Source organism: Passer domesticus, chromosome 3 (genome assembly GCF_036417665.1).
Source record: "Passer domesticus isolate bPasDom1 chromosome 3, bPasDom1.hap1, whole genome shotgun sequence".
Classification (NCBI taxonomy): Eukaryota; Metazoa; Chordata; class Aves; order Passeriformes; family Passeridae; genus Passer; species Passer domesticus.
Genome location: NC_087476.1, coordinates 67163349 through 67183853, shown reverse-complemented (window position 1 = coordinate 67183853; position 20505 = coordinate 67163349). Strand labels below are relative to the sequence as shown.

The 20505-nt window shown below is 38.9% G+C and overlaps 1 protein-coding gene across 2 annotated transcripts in view; it reads right to left on the bottom strand.

Annotated features, from left to right (window-relative positions):
- The window catches only part of UST (uronyl 2-sulfotransferase), a 151780-nt gene that overhangs the window by 92579 nt on the left and 38696 nt on the right, over positions 1 to 20505 (bottom strand). For both annotated transcript variants that reach the window (XM_064413676.1, XM_064413677.1), the window contains exon 2: positions 4147 to 4190. In XM_064413676.1, coding sequence (XP_064269746.1) covers positions 4147 to 4190 — 44 coding nt within the window. The remainder of the gene's footprint in view (positions 1 to 4146; positions 4191 to 20505) is intronic.

Below are 20505 nucleotides of genomic sequence, written 5' to 3'. Positions count from 1 at the left end.
ACAACAGAAACACCAGAAGTGTGCTAGGGCTACTGGAGGTTGCATCCACCTGCAGAGAAGCACACACAGATCGGTCTCAGAACTCATGGAAAGTCTAGGATTAGTCAATCTTCTCAAGTCTTTGGTGTCTAAGGACCAAAGAATAGTGGCCTATGTTTGTGTATTGGGTATACATGGCAAAGTTCTGCTACTGCTGAGGGGACTACAGGAGTGGCTTCTGTGAGAAGCTGCCAGAAGTTTTCCCCATGTCCAATGAAACCAACACCACTGGCTCCTAGACAGACCCACTGCTGGCCAAGGCCAAGCCAATCGGGAATGGCAGTATTGTCTCTGAGATAACATATTTTTAAGAAGGAAAAAGTGTTATTGCACAGAAGTAATTTGTGGCCAGAGAAAAGAGGCATGAGAATGTGTGAGAGGAACAGCCCTGCTGTCACCCAAGAGTGTGAAGAAAGAGGGGGAGGCGGTGCTCCAGGTGCCCAAGATGAGATTACCATTGTTAAGATCATGGTTAAGCACCTGTGCCCCTGGAGCCCATGGAGGTCCACAGGTCCAATTGTAGTCCATGGAGGTTCCTGGAAGGACATGTTGACTCATGGAAAGAAGAGCAGGTTTCTCAGCAGGACTAAGTGACTCCATGGGGGACCCATGCTCGCTGGATCAGTGTGTTCCTGAAGAACTGCACCCTGTGAAAGGAATCCAGGTTCAAGCAGTTCATGAAGAACTGAGGCCTGTAGCAAGGACTCATGCTGCAGAAGTTCATGGAGAACTATCTCCCATGGGAGGGATTCTGGAGAGGGGGAAGACCTCCTCTCCCTGAAGAGGAAGCAGAGGCAGAAACATGTTTCTAATCCTTACTCCCTGTTTCCCTGTGCTGCTGGTGGAGAAGAGCTAGGGAACTGGGAATAAAGTTAAGCTTGGAAGGGAGGAGAGGTGGGGGAAAAGTGTTTTAAGGTTTGTTTTACTTCTCATTATCCTACTCTGATTTTGATTGGCAGCAAATTCAATTAATTTCTCCAAGGTGAATCTGTTCTGCCTGTGTCTATAATTAGTGAGTGATCTCTGCTTGTCCTTAGCTCATGAGCCTTCTGCTGTATTTTCTCTCTCCTGTCTAGCTGAGGATGGGAGAGATAGAGAGGCTTTGGTGGGCGCCTGGACTCCAGCCAGGATCAAACCACCACACCTAGACACAAGACCTTCGTATCACTGGCAAGGATGACCACTGCTAATCTTCAACAGTCAAGTAAACCTTTACGGGGGGAACACCTTAAAAGCTGGCTCATCTGGTCTTCAGGGAAGAATCAGAACCACACCAGCAATGCTGAGGTACAGAAGTAAGCCAGGCTTTCATTCTTTGCTTGCACTGAGAAAATTGCTGCTGCCACCTTTATCTGAAAAAACAGACCAGTACCCTGTTCTCCTGAAATGTGATGATGCTAATTCCTTATTCAGAGAACAAGAGCTATTTTCAGTTCTTCCACTGGGAAAAAAAAACCCCACACGGGTATTTAAAAAAATCCAAAGCTCTGGCACCTAGCCATGACAAAGAGCCAAAACTAACATGATTTCCTACAAACACTGGTATGTACTCTGCAAAACAGCTACGCTCCAGTGCGTAGCAACTGCTGGTGGCCTTCCCCTCAGCTAACTACACACTGCCCATATTAGCTACCAGTCATTTCAACCTCAGGCAATGCATTGTTGTTCATTATCTCCACTTCTAGCTTTTAAGCATTTTATAATGAAATATTTTAAATGTTGGAGTCAGGATTGATTTCTTCTGATGCATTTTTGTATGTTGAATTAAAGCACGCATAGACCTTAACCATCTGTTAGCTTAAACAAAGGCAGCTATCAAGTCATGTGAATGGAGGCTACTTGAAAGATAATGACAATTACAGTGAATTTCACTCACACCCACAGAGTTCACAGTTCAGATATGAAGCTGTAAGAGGGTAAATAACTGCACTTAGCCAAAAATGCAATGCATGAGATTTACAAAGCAAGAGCATCTTAGTTCAAAACATGACCCCAAGCAAATACCAGTAATTATCTGGGGATCTATCAATCCCCACCCATATTTTGATCAGAGGAATAAAAAACAAAACAAAAAAACCCAAGCCACTAAGGAATAAGCAGGTTTGTCCAAGGGATGATCAAAATGATCCATGTTTTATGTTTTTGAAACATGGGCAAATATTTCAAAAAGCAAAATACTTGTAACTTACACAAGCCTATATAGCCTATTACTCTGTTGAGTTTTTCATCAAGTTTCCAGGAGTGAGGATGATTACAGAGGAAGCCCACAAACTTTACTGACTGTAGGTAGCTAATCAAAGAGTATCTACCTAACCAATCAATTGCGTAGATTGGTTAGGTAGATACTCTTTGTATTGTGTGACACTATTCAGCTGGCCTTTCTACAGACAACTGAGCTGCAGCTGGATGAGGCTGTGTGAACATAGCCCAAAATTACATGTTTAGACAGGCAAAATATATTTTCACAATGTAAACAGAAAAGTGTCTGGGTTGGATAAATCTGTCCAATTGCTACTGCACACTGGAGTATGGATCCCATCCACAGCACCATTAATTGGTAAAGCAGAATTCCTGAAGAAAAAAATACCACAATCTGAGTAAAGTTTTTGAGGTTAAAAACTCTTATCTAGATGGAAGCCTTTTCCTTACTCGAACAGCCATTATGCAAGCATGAGAAATACAGGTTTGGAATAAGCACTGCTTTAGTCTTCGAAGCAGAGTGCTCACTGTGGAGACACAACAAACATAATTCTTTATTTCAGGCAGCCTGCTGTACTCCTGGACAAGAAAAACAGCTAGTACTAATTTAAAAAAGAAAAACAAGGAAAAAAAAGAAAAAAAACCAGAAAAAACTATTTTAAAAGCACCAGAGAGCACTAAACAGATTTTAGCGTGAAACATTTGTTTAGCCTTAGAATACACGTGTCCTGTCTCAGTTTGCAATGATAAATATAACAGGTTGATTTTGTCACTTCTGTCTACATCCATTTGCTTTTGTAATTGAGTATTTTTTGTTGACAGGAAGAAAATCAAATGTACATCATTCCTCCAAGTGAGCCATCTGAACTTTAACAAGTACAAATACTCACAAATCAGCTGAAAATTGCAGATTTTGTTGCCCAGAAAAAAGGTGAAGAAACCCAGATTCCTGTCTGTTTTCACTAATAACTAAGCAAAGTGGAATTGTTTTCCACATTATCCTCCTCCTGCTGATCAGAAGCCCACTGTTTCACCACACAGGTGCACACATGTGGTTGATCACTTGAACTCAAGGCCTGCAGCTCGGGATGTGACTTCGTGGCCATCCAGAGATGAGGGAGGGCTACCACCAGAGGTAGTGGCTATTCACACCCACCCTCTCTCTAACTACTCACTGTCACCTGCTGCACTAGCATCCATGGTGGGACACATCGGGGAAATAATCTGCCCTTTTAGCACAGGTTTGCACTTTTTGCAAAAGGAACTCCAACAGGCTGGAAAGAGGCACAATATAGTACCAAATCAGGCTTACAGAACAAACCAACACAGGGTAAAACAAACAAAAACCAATCAGGAGACCCTAAATGCCCACTTCCACTTTTTTCCTCTTGAAGAAACTATCACGGTTTCTCAGCCCTTCCTAACCTGAAATGCCATGATGACATAAGGGAAAAGCTTAGGCAGCATAGTCCCATATGATAGGAACAGTGAATTTTATTCCTAAACAAGGGCTCATGACTCACATTCATTAAATTTATCCTACTGATCTGCTTCAAGTATTGTTTTTGCAGCAGAACCCATGTTCCAAAATGCTGCCAGCCATCTTCACCTCCCAGATTAATTACAACTGTGGTGTCTTGGTTTTTTGCCTTAAAGCGCTGACAGACAAAACCATTAAATCCCTGGCTCCCTTGACTCAATGAGAAAAATTCCATTAGCTTAATGCATTTTAACCCAAGTTACTTACAAACATCTCAAAACACCTGGGGGGTAAAAAATCAGAAAGGCCACATGCTGTTGATATAAACTCAGCAGAGTTGCTTGGCACACGAGTAAACACACAATGAGTTAAAAACAAAAGCCAAAAAATAAGGATAAAGCAAATACAAAATAACAGCAGCAGCTTACCTTTTGAGGTGGTGGTCCGTGGTCATCCAGATAAGTGGAATTTCCTACAAAAATAAGAAGGATGAAGATAAACAAAAGTCATCCAATGCAACTTCCAAACTTTACAATTCATGGAACCAGTGCATCTCTATCCCACTAGTTTTGTGGTGTCAAATAATTCAAGGAAAATAAATTCCCTCTGCTTTAATTTTTGATTAACAAAAAATTTGTCTACATTTGTAATACAACAATCTAATACATTAGATGCACATTGTCATTTTACAAAAAAAATTACATTGCCCAAAGCTGCCCAAGGCAGCTTTAATTAATCAATCAGTATTCAATTATTGGTATGACAAAAAATTGCCAGCTGCATCCTTGTACATTTCAAGCAAGTGAGCATGGTTAACCTCAAAAAGTTTTCTTAAATAATCAAGTATCAAAGGCCTTTATCAAATTTTGGTCTGAGGGAACTGACAAGCATTCACTTCTCTCTCTTCTAACTGTATTTTTCCCAACCTCCAAGCTACTTTTTTGTTCCTAAACAACACTGATTGAATAGGAGTTGTATTCTGATGTAATTGCACCTGCCTTTTCAAGATGTTCACTAAATTCAGACAAAAAGCTTCAGGAAAAAAAAAGCTTCTAAACAAGTCCACCTTTCTTAGCTACAATAAAAAGGCAACAATTTCAGCCTTTTACATCTTTCTTACAAACACACAGTGATACATAAAATACACACTCCCCCACACACATAGGCTATCTTCCATGACTGTCTCTCCCAAACACTTCTCCAAAAGTATTAATCCCTTGCTTTCCCACAAACTTCCAGCAGATGAAACCTTCCAGCAAGCCTAAAATTTCCCCTTGGGCCACACATACCTCTCCTCTCAGTCATCCTCCTACCAAAGACAAAAAATACCTCTGTTCTAACCTTACATCAGTATGAGGTATGAGAATTATTTTTACAGGTACCTACTAGACATCCTAAAGGCACATGGAAGAGCACTTTAAAAAGCTCGTTCTGCTCATGAGCTCCTGGGGTGTTGTATAGGCAACAGAAACACGGGCTAGCGGGATAAAGCATAATTCAGAACCAAAGGGCTTTTCTCTTTACAATCTGGCCAAATCCCTCATTTTTCCAAATGCCAAAACCTGCCTCCTAGAGGTTTCTGGATCCAGGAGGCAGGAAAGAGGTGTTTGTGTCTGAGTGTTACAGTTACAGAACAAGGAGGTGAAGCTTTATTGTGGAATATTCAGTAGCAGACACACCAGTGCTGAGGGCTGGTTTCAGCAGGAAAAGCAGGGGGCTGGAAGTGGAAGGGCCACCATTCCCTTGCTGGACTCTTGGGAGAGGCAGCCACCACCTGGGCCACACCATCTTGGGGAAGAGAGAGCCTGCAGACATCACTGCTGCTGCAGCAAGATGAATTTCTATGTACAACAAGAAGTTGGGATTACTTCTCGTAAGTATTTTGCTTTCTGGTTTTCCAGCACATGTTACAAAGCCATGATAATCTCAGTCAAAAGGCTTCCAACTCATCTAAAGGGAAGTCCCAATACCCCAAACACATTTTCACAGATGTATGTACCTTGATCTTGGAAGAGTTTGTGCAACTAAAAAGCCTGAATGGTAACTTTTTTATGGTCATCTGAAATCACAGATCATCTACTGAAGCATACCAGAAATTCATCTCTCTATACATTTGACACAAATACCCACCCTTTGAACAATCCAGTGACTTAATTTAATGCCATAGATAATATGGCTGATGCCCTACATTCAGGAAAATTTCTTAATCCTTCCCTCTGATATGATGCTGATTTCCAGGGAAGAAATTCAGCTCCCAGACTGCTAAAAGAGTTGGCAGTCTGGTTTTCTTTTAGAGTAGCTACTCCACACACAGTGACATGGACTTGAAAAGAAACATTTTCAAGCATTTCTCCTCCTACTTAATCTAGGACGAGAGCAAGGAAAACTCATTCAGAATTTACCTTTCCTGTAGAACCAGGCTGTTACTAGTTCCTAGCAGCTTTCTCCTCTTTGCAATTCAGCAAGCAGAAAGACTGACACTTCTTGATAAAAATATTCCTTACATTTTCCTTACACAGTTTTCTCATTGTGTCAGGAAAATGGTTTCATTTTGATATCTAACAAAAAAAGTGATGTTTGTTGTCTGAACAAGTTAACGCACTAGAGAAGTCATAAACATTAGATGAAAACTACTATAAAAAAAAATTAGCTAAACTTAAGTTTCATAATTGGTATTAAGGTGGTTACAGGAGTAACAGGTTTTTTTCCTTCTCTCCCCAAAACAAATGCAATTTATGCTTATCGAAATAAAAAGGAATATTAATTACATATGCATTAACTATCTTTACCAATCACCTATCACAGCCAATTTCACAGTAGAGAAGGACTCGAATTGTCAGGAGTTTACACAGCATCTTACAGTGCAGCACCATGAGTGTCAGAGTTATATCACAGAAAAAATTTTAATATATTCCTTAAAATTAAAGAGCTTATAACTAATTTCACCTCTCTGTATCAGTAATGGATGTTCTTAGTATGGAAACCGCATTCTCCTTCCTTGTAAATTTTCAAATTATCAAAACAAGATGGAAATATCTCTAGCTTTGAACATGTGCCTTGTAGATTTGATTTCAGTAATCAAAATGTTGGTTTTTTCACAGCACAGTCCAGTTACTACTGTATCCACTTACACGACAATAGTAGAGTTATGGGCCATTTTAGAATAGCTGTTTGCATGGCAGTTCCTTGCTCAAATTCAGAAGCTACAAACTGACAGAAACTAATTGTTGCAGCAACACAAGTGAAGAAGGAAACAGGGTATTGATTAGAAACCTGCTCAGAATTACTCGCCATGAGCAGAGGATGGAAAGCTGCAGACAGCCCCACACTCCATATGCAGAGCTGGCTACTGTCACATGTCACAGCTCCTCCTTCTGCTCCCCAGGCACACGCGAGCCAGAGTCAAGCTCAGCATCCACAGGTTGCCACATCAATTTAACGATCTGAATTATTTTGGTTTCAAGTTTTAATTGAGAAATTTTTTTCAGTAATAAAAGCAAAACCCTTTGCTGCATGATTCATACCGTACACTAAGCAAAATACACTAAAATAACTCCCCTGGTGCAATGGAGTGCTGCAGCAGCCTGTGAGGTACACCAGCCAGCTCCTTAACCCCATGAAGCCCAGCAGTGCCCTCACTGATCACTGCATTACAGATCTCAGCTTGCTTCCCCTCTGTCTGCAAAACGGGGGCCACAGTACAGGAGCCTTAATGCATGCAGAAATGTAATGAAAAATACACAAAAGGCCTGAAGGAAAGAGGATGATTTTCTTACACAAGACATCATGAAAATCTTTTTAAGCATGATTCCCAAGATGGGTGTTTGCAAGTTTTGAAAACTTAAAAAAGGGTGCCACTTTTACACACAGGGCCACTTTTCAAACAATATATATCAAATTAGGTTAAATTATGTTAAAAACAAAAGAAAAATTCAGCACTATATTAGACTGCAACCATTGGAAAATACAAGGTAAAGCCAATCTATGAACTACCAGCTACTAACAGCTGACACAGTAGGAGCATTGCACAGTAAATATCAGAGACTTAGGCTTGTTAATGCAATTGTAATAAACATTTGAGGTTAGGTATCATACTTCTGGTATCCATTGCCATCTAAGATGGAGAACATTATTTTACAGCTTTCATATGCTATGGCACAGACAACATGTATTTGACGTCACCATGTGCCACAAGCTTTCTGTGGTAGAAAAGGTAAAGTGATAAAAGAGAGAATCATCTTTCCTCACTAGGAACTTTGTCCATTGCCCCAAAGCAACCTATGGCATTAAATTATTAGGATTACTTCTCTCAACTCCTTTAATAAAGCTTTAATAAAGACATCATTACTCTTGTCTGCTAATAACAAGATTATTTTGTTTTGTTTCTTTCCCCCAGAGTATTTACTCTTCAAAAAGAAAATTTTCTGCCTTCCTGTAACAGCATGAAAGTCTAAGGCATTAGAAACATGTCAGACAAAATAATCAAGTCTGAAAACAAGTGGTATTCCACATTTCACAAACATGCTCAACAGCACACTTGGACTGGCTGAACATGTCTCCTCCACACTCTGCCAGAGATGATAAAAAAAAAAAATCAGTTCTAGTATGGAAAATGGTGAATACATGGAGGCAATCCAGATTTTTCCATAATTCATTATCTTAGAGGCTAAGTGAATCAGCTGTATGTAAAATCTTTGGGGAAACCTTGTGGTTATGTTCCTTTCTTCTTGGAATTACTGAAGTGTGGGGGTTTTGCTTGAAGCAAGCCAAGTTTGAAGAGAGAAACATGGTCAGTCAACCAGGATTAAGGACAAATATTGCTGTGTACAGTTCAGAGCCACAAATAATGAAAGAAACTGCAATTCTGGGAAAAAACCTTTTCAAAAAATACTGGAGAGTACGGGAATAGGAAGTAAATGGACTTATGCATGAACTGAAAACCCTTTGATAGCAACTAAAACAGCGTGACTCTACTTGAACAATTCCAATATCCCACGGAAAGAATTGTGTAAAGATAGGGAGAGAAAGCCAACACTGAAAATGCGGAGCTTGGATTATTTTTCTGGAACAGGGTTTTCCCTGGTAGAGAATCACAAGCAGCAGCTGAAGGGAGCTGGGATCCAGCTAAGGCCAAATTTAATTTGTCTTCTGAAAATCCTTCTTTGTTCTTTTCACCCAGTCACCGTCTCCCAGGTGCCAATACAACCTCTACTGGCAAACAATCTCTTAGACCCTCTGATGTTTAAAGGAAAGGAACAGTTTAATAGTTGCCTGAGGAGTTTTCTGGTCTGGAAATCAGACTCTGAAGAACAATTTCCCCACCAAGCCCCTTTAATCATTAAGAGCTGCACCTTCAAAATAAACTGAAGTGCCAGTGATTTATCAGAAGATAATAAATTCTGCTGTGCTTTTTCCCCTCCCAATTAAGCAGCGGACACACTTAGAAATTTCATGGATATTTCTACATCTGAAATAATATGATTTTCTTAGTCATCATGTCTTTGAGCCCTCTGTGGTCCAAATGCAGGAAGGGAGTTAGAAACTACAACTTTAAAACTAGCAGATTAGCAGAATGATGTTGCCCACAGCTCAAATCAAACCTAAGAGGAAAAACACTGCTATTGCTGAGGTCAGCACAGCCACACCAGCCTTCACAAAGGAAAGTTTTCACAGAGGGGTACAAAGAACATTAACACAGCAAAACATAGCAAAACCCCACTGACCATTCTGCACTGGAATACAAAGTGACTTATTGCCATTTCTTCCATCATATGTAAAAAGCTGCATACCTACGACTGCTTTCCTCTGTGCAAGACTATTCTCCTACAAAAATTTTCATTTTTAACCACAAAAAAAAAAAGCTAAAGTAAACATTATTTTTTAAAGCATTCCACAATGGATTTTTTCTTCCTTTCTTGCCTTTAAAATAATTTTGGTTATTTCTAATTTTTAAAATCATAAATGCAGTAAAACCAACCAACCACAACAACAAATGCCAAACTACAGCCAAAAAACCAATACCAAACCAGCACCAAGCCCACATTAAATTCACTCTACATCACTGCACACAATGAAATAAAAAAGCTGGAACATGACAAAAATACCTATTTTGTTTTATTACCCAGTGACCTGAACCCTAGAAACTTCATCATTATATAATTCAGATTTGATTACCTAGAAGTTTCATACTTCTAACACAGTTAGGAGAGAAACTGGCATATTTAAAGGGAATTTTTGAAAACTTACTGTCAATTCTGCATATATGTTATATAGGAAAGTACCACTGGAATGCAGATATTTGGGGTTTGAATAACAGGAGGTTCTAAACCAGTATAGGATGTAATATACATCAGATGGCCCTCGTCTTACTAAGAGAGGATACTGCAGAAGGCAAAGCTACTCCAAAATCACAGAGCCTCTCTGAATTGTGATCATTTAAAAATGTACAGACTGGTGTTTCATTTAATTGTTTTGACAATAAACTGCTTTATTAATACTGGGGCAAGGAAGGGGGGGGAAAATTAACATTTAATCAAGAAATAAAACAGCCCTACCCAGGTACTTTCCTGCATGCAAAGGAAAAGCACAAATACAGCTCTACTGAAATACTGCAGAGAAAACCTAATGACCAAAAAAAAAAAAAAAAAAAGAAAAAAGTTGCCATTAAGCCAAACTACTGCAATTTTATTTTAATTCATTTTGCTATGTAAACAAAGACTGTGATCTATCTTTGAGGCCTGGCAGCTCTTTACTAAATGCACTTCAAAGACCCATTAACCTGTTGCTAACTTCAGTCTACTTTTTAGATGGTTCTTAATTTCAGCATTCTGGTATCACACAGCAAGTGGGCACAGATTAAATAATTAAATACAGTGTCCTTTTTTTCCCTCCTGAAATATTATTTTACCTTCTGTCAAAAAGTGTGCCAAATATTTTGTAATGACTTCCATTCTTTTCTTAATTTCCCCAGTAAGGCTTACTTTAACAAAATGCAGAGTCAGTTCTATAAATACACACAGGTGTTCCTGAGGAAAAAAAAAAATTCTCTCAAGCTGTGTGGTCAAGTAATACCTACATCTACACAGCTACCAACAAACCTGTTCAAAATTTAAAGGGGCAAGTTGGGAAAAGCTCACAGTTCAACAGCTGAACTGCCATCCACTGAAATAACACAGACAAACACTGGTCTCTGACTTCATTTCTTAGCTGGACAATGTGAGAATAATAATGGACACTGCATCAAATTAACACAAAATGATCAGAGTAGTGCAGAAACCAGCAAGTTAGAAACATCTGACAGTTGTAAATAAGCTTGAATCCATGGCATCCAGGTAACGTACTTGGGAATGTGCCTGCAGAAGGCTGCAGTAACAACTGTATCTGAGCATTAACAGGGATTAAATGAGCCAAAATATGGCTGAAAGAAAACTCTCTAAAAGTAGCTATCAAAACCCAACAGTCTTGAACTGAAAACAGAAAAGTGTTGCAACAATCAGGGGATGAAGACTGGACAGCACTGACAATATCCAAGAGAAAATTAGTTAAGCATCTGCCAGGAATGACCCTGGTGTGATAATGCTGCTTTAGAACCAACAGGCAAATTAAACCAGGTCCTATTCCTGCAACATTTCTTTTTAATGATTATGTCCTTTTTTGTTTTTAATCAGGCTAACTTCCCTTGGGTGTTGTTCTGGATCCTATTACTCAATATTCTCATTCATTACTCAAGATGCATTAAAGAGCACTGGTATCAAATTTGATAACAATACCAAATGAAGGGACTTAAAATATTCTGAAACTCTGAGGAGAACAGAAACATACTGATACGTTAAAGCAATGGTCTGAAAATACAAGATACAATCCAGTAAAAACAAGCATACAAATTTCAACTTGGAAAAGGGCAACATTTTTATTAAAGCAGAACAGAAACAAAGTGGAAACTGCAGAAAAGAGCCATTATGGGAGCTGAAAATCAGTTCCCTTCCTTTGGATCTCTTTGAGCACTCTGTGAAAGCTTTTCATCCAGCTGAATGCATAGAGATCATTTCACTAGCTTGGTAAGAAGTTAATTTTATTGATTGTTGTATGAAGAAACTTTTTCAGACTTATGATTACTCCATTTCCCCCTTTTCCTCCTAAGTGAGAGATAACTGCAAGAATATTTGCAAGCCATTTGACTACTTCAGAAAAAACGTTTTTCCCCTCTAATGTGCAGAATGCATGCACAGCAGAGGGGAAATGCATTCATGATGCAGAGGAAGAAACTGCATAGGAGTGATGGTGGCATGGCCACAACACTTCCCCTTTTAGTGCACACATTCTGCCACACAGGGAACAGCACAGCCAACACAGGAGACCCCCCCTCTCTCTGCACAGCTGAGGTACAGGACTGCAATTCCACCCTGTCTTTACAAGGCTCCCCTTACCAAAGCAATGACACTGAGGCTGAGGGATGGACACAGTACATAATGATGAAGATTCAATGAAGACCTTGTCAAGTGCAAGGCCTCTTAGTCTCACTTCACTCTGCCATTCAGGCTACAAACTCCAGGGAATTTGTATCTGACCAGACACCTTCTCAGATGATACCAGTCAAGAGTTTCCTCTTACATCAGTGCCAGACATCAACTCTGCTCTTTCACATGACATTTTTCCAGAGACAAGAGTTTTATTATTTAAACTTAACCCAACTTGCAAGCTTTATTCCTGTCTGCTGCATTTACGTAGATATATTTCTCTCTTTTCATCCTGCACAGGCAATCTTGGCAAACAGCAAGTCAATGAATTTTGGAAAACACCCAGCTGGCAATTCACCAGTTATTCAAGGAAGACTTTTATTACTATTATTAGTATTATTAAGTACTACACTGCAAATGCTATCCAGAAGGAGTGGTTTGTTGGGTGTTTGGTTTGAAGTTCCTGTCCCTGGAGGCACATTTCCGAGAAGCTGCCTAGGTCTGTGGTCTGACCCCAGCAGCACCTTCCTAGCACAGAAAAAATGAATACACTTCACAGAAAATTGGTCACATAGATCTCCAAAGAATTATTCATATTTTTATTGTGCTGAAGCCAAATGAGTTTTCCTTGCGTGTGCTTTTCACAACATCTGAGTCATATGATTGCTATGATTTTGTCACACATCTTTACAGAGGCAGCTGCATCCAGGAAAATGGACCCCCCATATGAGGTAGCCTGACAAGATCAAGCTGTATGTTGTTTTTCACTTTCTCCATAGTTCAGGTTTTTTTAGTATCTGATTTTAAAAAGTACAAATGAAAATTTTTAAAAAGAGCCTTTTTACAAGTCTGTCTCCTTTTTCTCCTAACCAGTTTTTTGTGCCACAGGAGAACCACTGTAAAACTCTTCCATATACTTATATGCCTCCTGAAAAGCAAGAGTGCTCTATGTAAGAAGCAGCTATCTTTGCATTGCTTTCTTTTCTGAATATAGAAATAAAAAAAAAAATATTACAAATTGTTTAACCATTATTAACTTCCCATCCCCCAAGGTCTTAAGAGACACAAAATTAGAAGTAGCATTTCTTGCCAAGTCTGTTCAGACGCCTATAACTGCAAAATGGAGCATATAAGTAGGTCAGATAAGGAACATAATGTACCTAAATGAGCTATTTCTTCTTTATGACACATTAGCATAAAATTTTATTAATCTCTACTAAAAAAATACTACGGCCTCAGATGGCTTTTGAGACTTCAACATGATTTAATAGAAATATTTTCCATTACTATAAATGCTTTGGCCAAACTACTCATTTTTCACACTATCCAGCTCCTATTCATGAAGACATTTTAACTCCTCTCTACCCCAGTCTCAAACAGATGCATTTGAGTGACACAGACTTCTGAGTGCAGGAGTTTTGTATTTTAAGAATTTCTGTACAGAAACTGCACGTTCAAAAACAAGGGATAAGATTTAGCAAGCACAGTGGATTGCACTAGACTTAAACCTGCCTTTCTATTTCAGCACCTTTTCATCTCCTGCAACTGTAAAAGTAGAGGATTAACCCCATTCCTGCCATTCCAAACCCTTGCAATACATAACTTCTACTTTAGATTTCAGCCTTTACTGAGAAGAATGATTTTGTTGCATGGAATAGGTAACTTAAAAGTCAGTATTTCTGGAAGTCTCTTCTTCCTCTACAAAGCACTGCAAGAGTCCAGCACAAACCTTATGATTTCTAAAAATATTACCTTTTCTGCTTTTAGCCTCATTTCTCATGATCTTAAATAAGATTTCTACCCTTTTTTGTATAAGTGCATGATTTGTTAGATTGATTTGCAAACATTTGGTAGGATGCCCTGTGAATAAAAAAGGAATGCATTGTTTTCGCTCTTCAAAATCTAATGCTACCATCATTACTGTAGCTGAGGACCCACTATGCATAAACCAGGCTTACCTGTGTGAAAGACTCTACACAGTGCCCATGAGTTTCATCAACTCAGGCATATCCAGCAGTAAATAGAAACATGTACCCATTTGAAACAGCAAAAGTTTGGCTGTTGATTCTTTGATAAGGATTTTGTATGCTTTCAATTTTCAAAAGTTTGAGTGAAAACCTTTAAAAGACAAGTTTTCAGATGTATTGATTAATTCTTGCTGCCTTAAGCTCTTCAATGACTAAACCAGCATTGCACAAGTGTCAGCAATGGCAGGTTCTGCACTAACATTGTTATGTGGAAAAGGTAACTACACTTGTAGCAGCGCCATAAAACTCCAGAAGCAGACCAAGTGTCATCAGCTTCCACAGAAGTCTTCAAATCAGTATTATTTCTCTTGTGCTCTCTAGAAAGCCTGGAAAGGTTTGCACTTTATACATCTACTCCTAACCTAACTGGGAAGAGCTCAGACTTGGTGAAGGCAACTAAGAGGGTCTAAAATGCATTTGGACTCACTGGAATAACTGTTTACTTAGGACTGCTCTTGGATGCTTTGACCGCACTCATGAACTCTGAGTTCCAAACATTCACCTCTGGTAACAATTACCTAGGCGTGCTCTTTCTTTTTATATCATTTTCCTGTGTTTTATTTAGCTTGGAGAACCACATCGGGATGTCACCACTAAGATGTGGTAGTTTAATAGAGCTCTAACTGCTACTCACCAGGCCTCCTGCAGACAACGTTTCTTACAAGAGACATCTTAAAATATATGAAAAACATCTGTGCCATGTATGACAATATAGTAGTCATTCTCTAAATTCAACTTCTCAATGGATTAGAGTAATTTCTTTTACTATATCTACATATAACTAGCTAAATATATAAATATATATATATATATAAGCAACAATGATTGCTTTGTTTCAGTGGTTTGGGGATTTCTATATAACATTAAATTAGTTGTTTCAAAAGTGATAGCAAAGGTATTCACATTGTCACATCCTACAGACCAGTATAAATTAGATACACTTATATTACGTATGATGGTGTAACATTTTAAGGATGCGCTTGTCAACCTTCTGTTTAAGAGTAAAAATTATTTTCTAATGCCAGAACTTTATGACAATGCTTTTTGACTTCCACTGAAAGGTGAGAATAGGCTTCTTGGTCTAATCATACAGCAGGCAGAGTGGTGCTATTCTACATTTCACAGGGTAATTTCAGCAAGAGTATTTAGTTTCTACAATTCTCCATTGAGTTTGGCTGAGATAGAGAGTAAAGAAATTGCAGTATACTAAAATCAATGTTCAGATACATGAAAAATGCAATCCTTTGTCCTTTATTCTGCATTAGATTCTACATTTCTCTGAAAGAAGACATTATAAAAAGAGATAGGGAAATCTAGCTAGAGAAATCTAATTTAAAGAGTTGTTTATACTGTTTTACATTTAAAAAAAAGCTTAAAGACTCTCTAGAGCTAAGCCAGGCTACTGTCCAATGCTATCTGTCAACAGCAACTGTGATACTAGGAAAAGGCTATTATTAACTACTATTTATATAGTATATATTTAAAATATTAACAATTAAATGTGTCATTCTCTCTGTTTTATCCCCAAGGATGCAAGAAGAATAAAAAAAAAACTTATACAATTGTAACACAAGAAGCATCCTCTCTCCTTTTACAAAGTTAGAGTTGTGATTTTCTGTGCATTAGAAGCTTAAATACAAAGTTACATAAAATTACAGATCAGTTCACACTTGCAAGTTACGTATTTCCTTAAGTAAAAGCATGCTTGCATGGCAAGAACATCCAGATCTCACTCATTAATTTTCTTATGGCTTTGTCTTTCTTCACATGGGATTTCTGTCCCTTTACAGATGAGGTTCTCTAAGTATTCCTGTAATTAGTAGCAAGGAACTCTGAAGTTAAATTATTGAGTTCCCCAGGCAAAAACAGAAGGCAAAACTGACTTCTCCTAAGGCCCATCTAGGATGCAGTCTTCACTCAGGAAATGTGTTCACACAAGCACTGCAGAAGCAAAGTCAAATCAAATTCCATGTATTCAAGTGTTCACTGCTCACAGGTTTTGTTTGGTGATCTTTTTTTGTATTTTTTACTGAGTTCTTTGTTGGTCTGGGGTTTTTTAATTCTTGTGGTTTAAAGCCAAGTACTTAAAAATTAAGGAACCTAGCATCACCAGACAGAGAAACAATAGTCTGCAGTGTAAAAACCATCAGGACATACAAGCAGCTATGGGGATGGTGCCTGCAACTCTGACATTCACTGAGAATCTAACAATTCTGTAAGTTATCCTGGCCTCTGATTCAAAGATGGAGCTACCTTCTGAAGAATATGGAACTCTACCCTTTGAATAGACTCCAGTGGGGAAGAAATTCTTTAAAAAAAACAAACAAACAAAAAAAAAACCACCACACCAAAAAAAAAAAAAACCTCAAAAATCACTATAATGCCAACACCAAATTTCTTTCCATCTGATCACAACCCATACACTTGAAAAGGGCACATTCAGTGGACTGCACTGCCACAGCAATTTGCTACCCTGATATGAACGTGAAATAGCCTTTCAGCAAAGTTGCAGCGGTTTGCTCTGGGCTTCTGTGTCTCTTGGCCTGACAACGCTCTAGGCTTTGGGACACGTGTCGGGACTTTTGTGGCATTACTTTCCTCACTAGACCTCAAAAATTCATCTCAGACTTCCTACCACAAGTCATTTTCTTCCAAGTCTTGACATCCTTATGGATCCGCTATCGGCAGCTCTCATGCTATGGTCAGCCAGTGTCAGCTCCTCAGCTCCCCTAACTCCAAACAAAATACAGCTGTGAAAATACCTCCTCTCTGCTGCCACTGCAGCTTCACACAAGCTGTTTAAGAGGTCTCCACTGTTTTCTTCTCGTTTCCCACAGCAGTTTCCACTGTATTACATTATTTAATAATCAAGAGCCCTCCAAAATTTATTTTTGTCAAACTCTAAGAAACAAAGTAATTCCCATAGCTGCCTGTTTAAAAACAGTACATTATTTTTTAAATAAAATTGGAACAAACAGATAAAAAAGACAACCCAGCCCTAGACATATTCCTGACATAGAAAATATACCAGCCTGAATTATTGAAAATTAGAAAGCTGAAAATGGGACTTTAAGAAGGTAAAAACCGAGATAGAAGACTTGACAAAATGCAATGGCTCTGGGATTACCCATACTTGTATTTCAGAAGACACCAGTGTATTTACTTAGACTGAGATCAGAGTTAGCAGCCAAGACACAAGCAATAAAATGCTTCAAATGACTTGACTGGGCCCAGAGCTCCTACTCCCATGCCAGGCAGCTTTCCTCCCTTCTTTGTAATCCTCCTTTAAATAAGACAGAATGGTGTCATCATTTCAAACATCTCTAATAGCAATTTTGTCTTCAGTCATCCTTAAATACAAATCATTGTTGACATATTTTGTAAGAGTTATAAAAGTGAACCATTATAAAAGCCCTGTGATGGGTTACTTTAATACAATAGTTTCTGGAAAGACATGAGAGGAGCTGGTATTTTAAAATAAGGTCTGCTTCAGCAGTGCTTGCAGGACTGAGCCTTAAGATTAGCACCTCTTTGGAAAGAGGATACAGCCCTCTGACACACTCGCGTAGGGCACAGCACTCACTAACTTCACTATTAACTAAAACCACATCAAGTTTCCAACATCCCTAAAAGTTTACTATTCATTTATTTAAGCCCAGGACTTTATAAACTCATACACTTTTGACTCCTTTGTTGGCACGTAAACAAGCAATGCATTTAGCTCCAAAGAAACCCTGTAATATACTGCCATTTTAGATCACGGAAACTTAAAGAAAGAAGCATAAATAGAGTGCCATCAGCTGGAACATGCATTGAGTGAGCACAAACAGGATTTCACATATGCGGATAACTGAGGTGTGTGTAAAACTACAATTTTGCAGCAAGACAGAGAATCCTACACATCATCCAGAGTTGAATCCAGGGTGGTTGTGTGCCTTTTTTTAAAAAAAACAAATGGCCTGATACATGAATCACAGCATGAAACATATTGAAACCATCATTCCACCACCCTCAATAAAACCAAAAACTCTAGAGCTTGACAGCAGAACTAGGAAGACCAGTTGTGCTCATATATTCTTTCTGGGTTTGGTTCGTTCCTTGTTTCTCTCCTTCTGTCTCACCTGCTAATTTAGAAGTGTGCCTTTATTATAATGGAAGCATATTCTACAGTCTTGACTGGAAGAAAGGGAACTTTGCATGGAATCATTATGTCATATTAAGCTACTACATTTCTGCTTGGCCTGGGAAGGATGCCAGGAGGGTAAGCATATTCCTGCCACCTTCAGTTAAAGAAAAAATTTCAGAGCCTTATGCTTCTTTCTGCACTCAACAAACCATAGCTTTGATGATACCCTCCTTTTTATACTGCCACTGAATGACAGAATCCATTTTCACCATGTATTCTCATGGCACTTGCTGAATGCTTAGTCAAATTTTAAGTACCATGCCTGAAAGCTATTAACTAACAGAGGTCATCCCCTATGAATTCGCCCAGAGAAGAAAAAAACAAACAAGCAGAAACTTGGATATTATCACCTCGTCACTGACATTGTAAAGTCTGTTTTACACTGCATCCTCCTGGGCTACTGCAGGTACGCAGATCCCAGGAAAAGCCCAGACCCCATGCAAAATACCTGCCTTGTTCAAGGGATCAGGCTTGTTCAAGGGAACAGGCCATGTCCTCAACCTCTTCCACCATCACTGCTGAATCTGGGAGTGCTACCAGCAACAGCAGAACCACTTCCTTTATGTTAAACATCTACAGAGTCTGAGACAGTGTTCACAACTGCCAATGTCCACAGCTCCCAGGAGTCACAAGCCTTGGTTGAGACTGCAGAATCACAGCACCATTTTGGCTGGAAAAGACCTCTCAGACCATTAAGTCTAGCCATTAACTCAGTACTGCCAAGTACACCACTAAACCATGGCCCTGGACAGCACATCTACACATCTTCTCAATACTGCCAGGGATGGTGCCTCAACCACTCCCCTGGGCAACCTGTTCCAATGCTACCATTTCAGTGGAGAAATTTTTATAATCCAATCTAAACCTCTCCTTGCACAATTTAAGGCCACTTCCTTTTGTCTTGTTGCTTGTTACTTAGAAGAAATGTAACACCCCCTTGCTACAAACTTCTTTCAGGTGAAAAGTGATAGGGTCACCAAGCAAAACAATGACAGTTTCCTTAGATGCTCCTCATAGGACTTTTTCTCTAGACATTTCATCAGGTTTGTTCATCTTCTCTGAATGTGTAATTTGGACACATTGAAATGTAAACACATTCAAAATGACTGTGGGAGCCAACAGAGGGAAAGGGCAGTGCACATCAGTGCCAAGAAACGTGCAGTAAAACATTCCAGGTGGATCCCTCTCCTCTTCTAGCACAAATGAACAAGAAAACAAATATTAAGATGAACAGTGTCTAAAAAGTTTTTGGACTTCCATAGCTGTTTCTCCAAGTTGTGGATTCAACAGAGCCCTATTCACTGGCTAACACTGGTACCATTGCTGGGGCTAAGGCAGATGCACCAGAAGCAAATAGGTTCATCACATTAGATAATGGTGCTCTAGCCACAAATGACAAAAAATCCAAAAACCAAAAAACACCCACAATCCAGAAAGAGAAAATTAATGAAACTCACTATTTACCTAGGTACTTATTCCCAATGCTAATTTCTCAGGTGTTCTGCAGAACAGATTCTCAAATTATCAGAAGCCACATGAACATTCAGAACAATTTCTGCTGGAAGACAGACCTGAAATCATCGGAAACTTTCAGCTACTTAAGTTTTGGTTATGCAGAATAGTTTCTCCTCTGAAGGAAAGAAGGATTTCCTGCAGAAACCTGAGCTGCTATAAGGTAGATTTTTCTTTTCATACAATATTCTGACAATATTAACACAAAAATACCAAGCAATCAAGGCACCCTTTCCTAAGCACCCATACATCTGTAAGCGTACAACACAAATAAAAGACAACTCTGCAGTTTCAAGAACTTTAACTGTGTTTGTATTACTTTATACTACATTGCTAGTCAGCAGTGACTTCGCCCAGACAGAATAAGACAGCAATGTATGTTAATAGTAGTTCAGAAAGGCTGGGAAATGTGATTTCACAGTACAACTAAAATCTAGGAACAATTTAGTCACTCCAAGATCACAAAGGGGAGAGCAGTTTTACTCCTCCCAGTTGCTGAGCAATATCCTGGATGAACTACGGTTTCTGTTAAAATGATCACAGAGAAATAAGCATTTTACAATCTCAAAAATTGTTTTCAGTACAGAAGTAAGTGAAGGCAGTTCA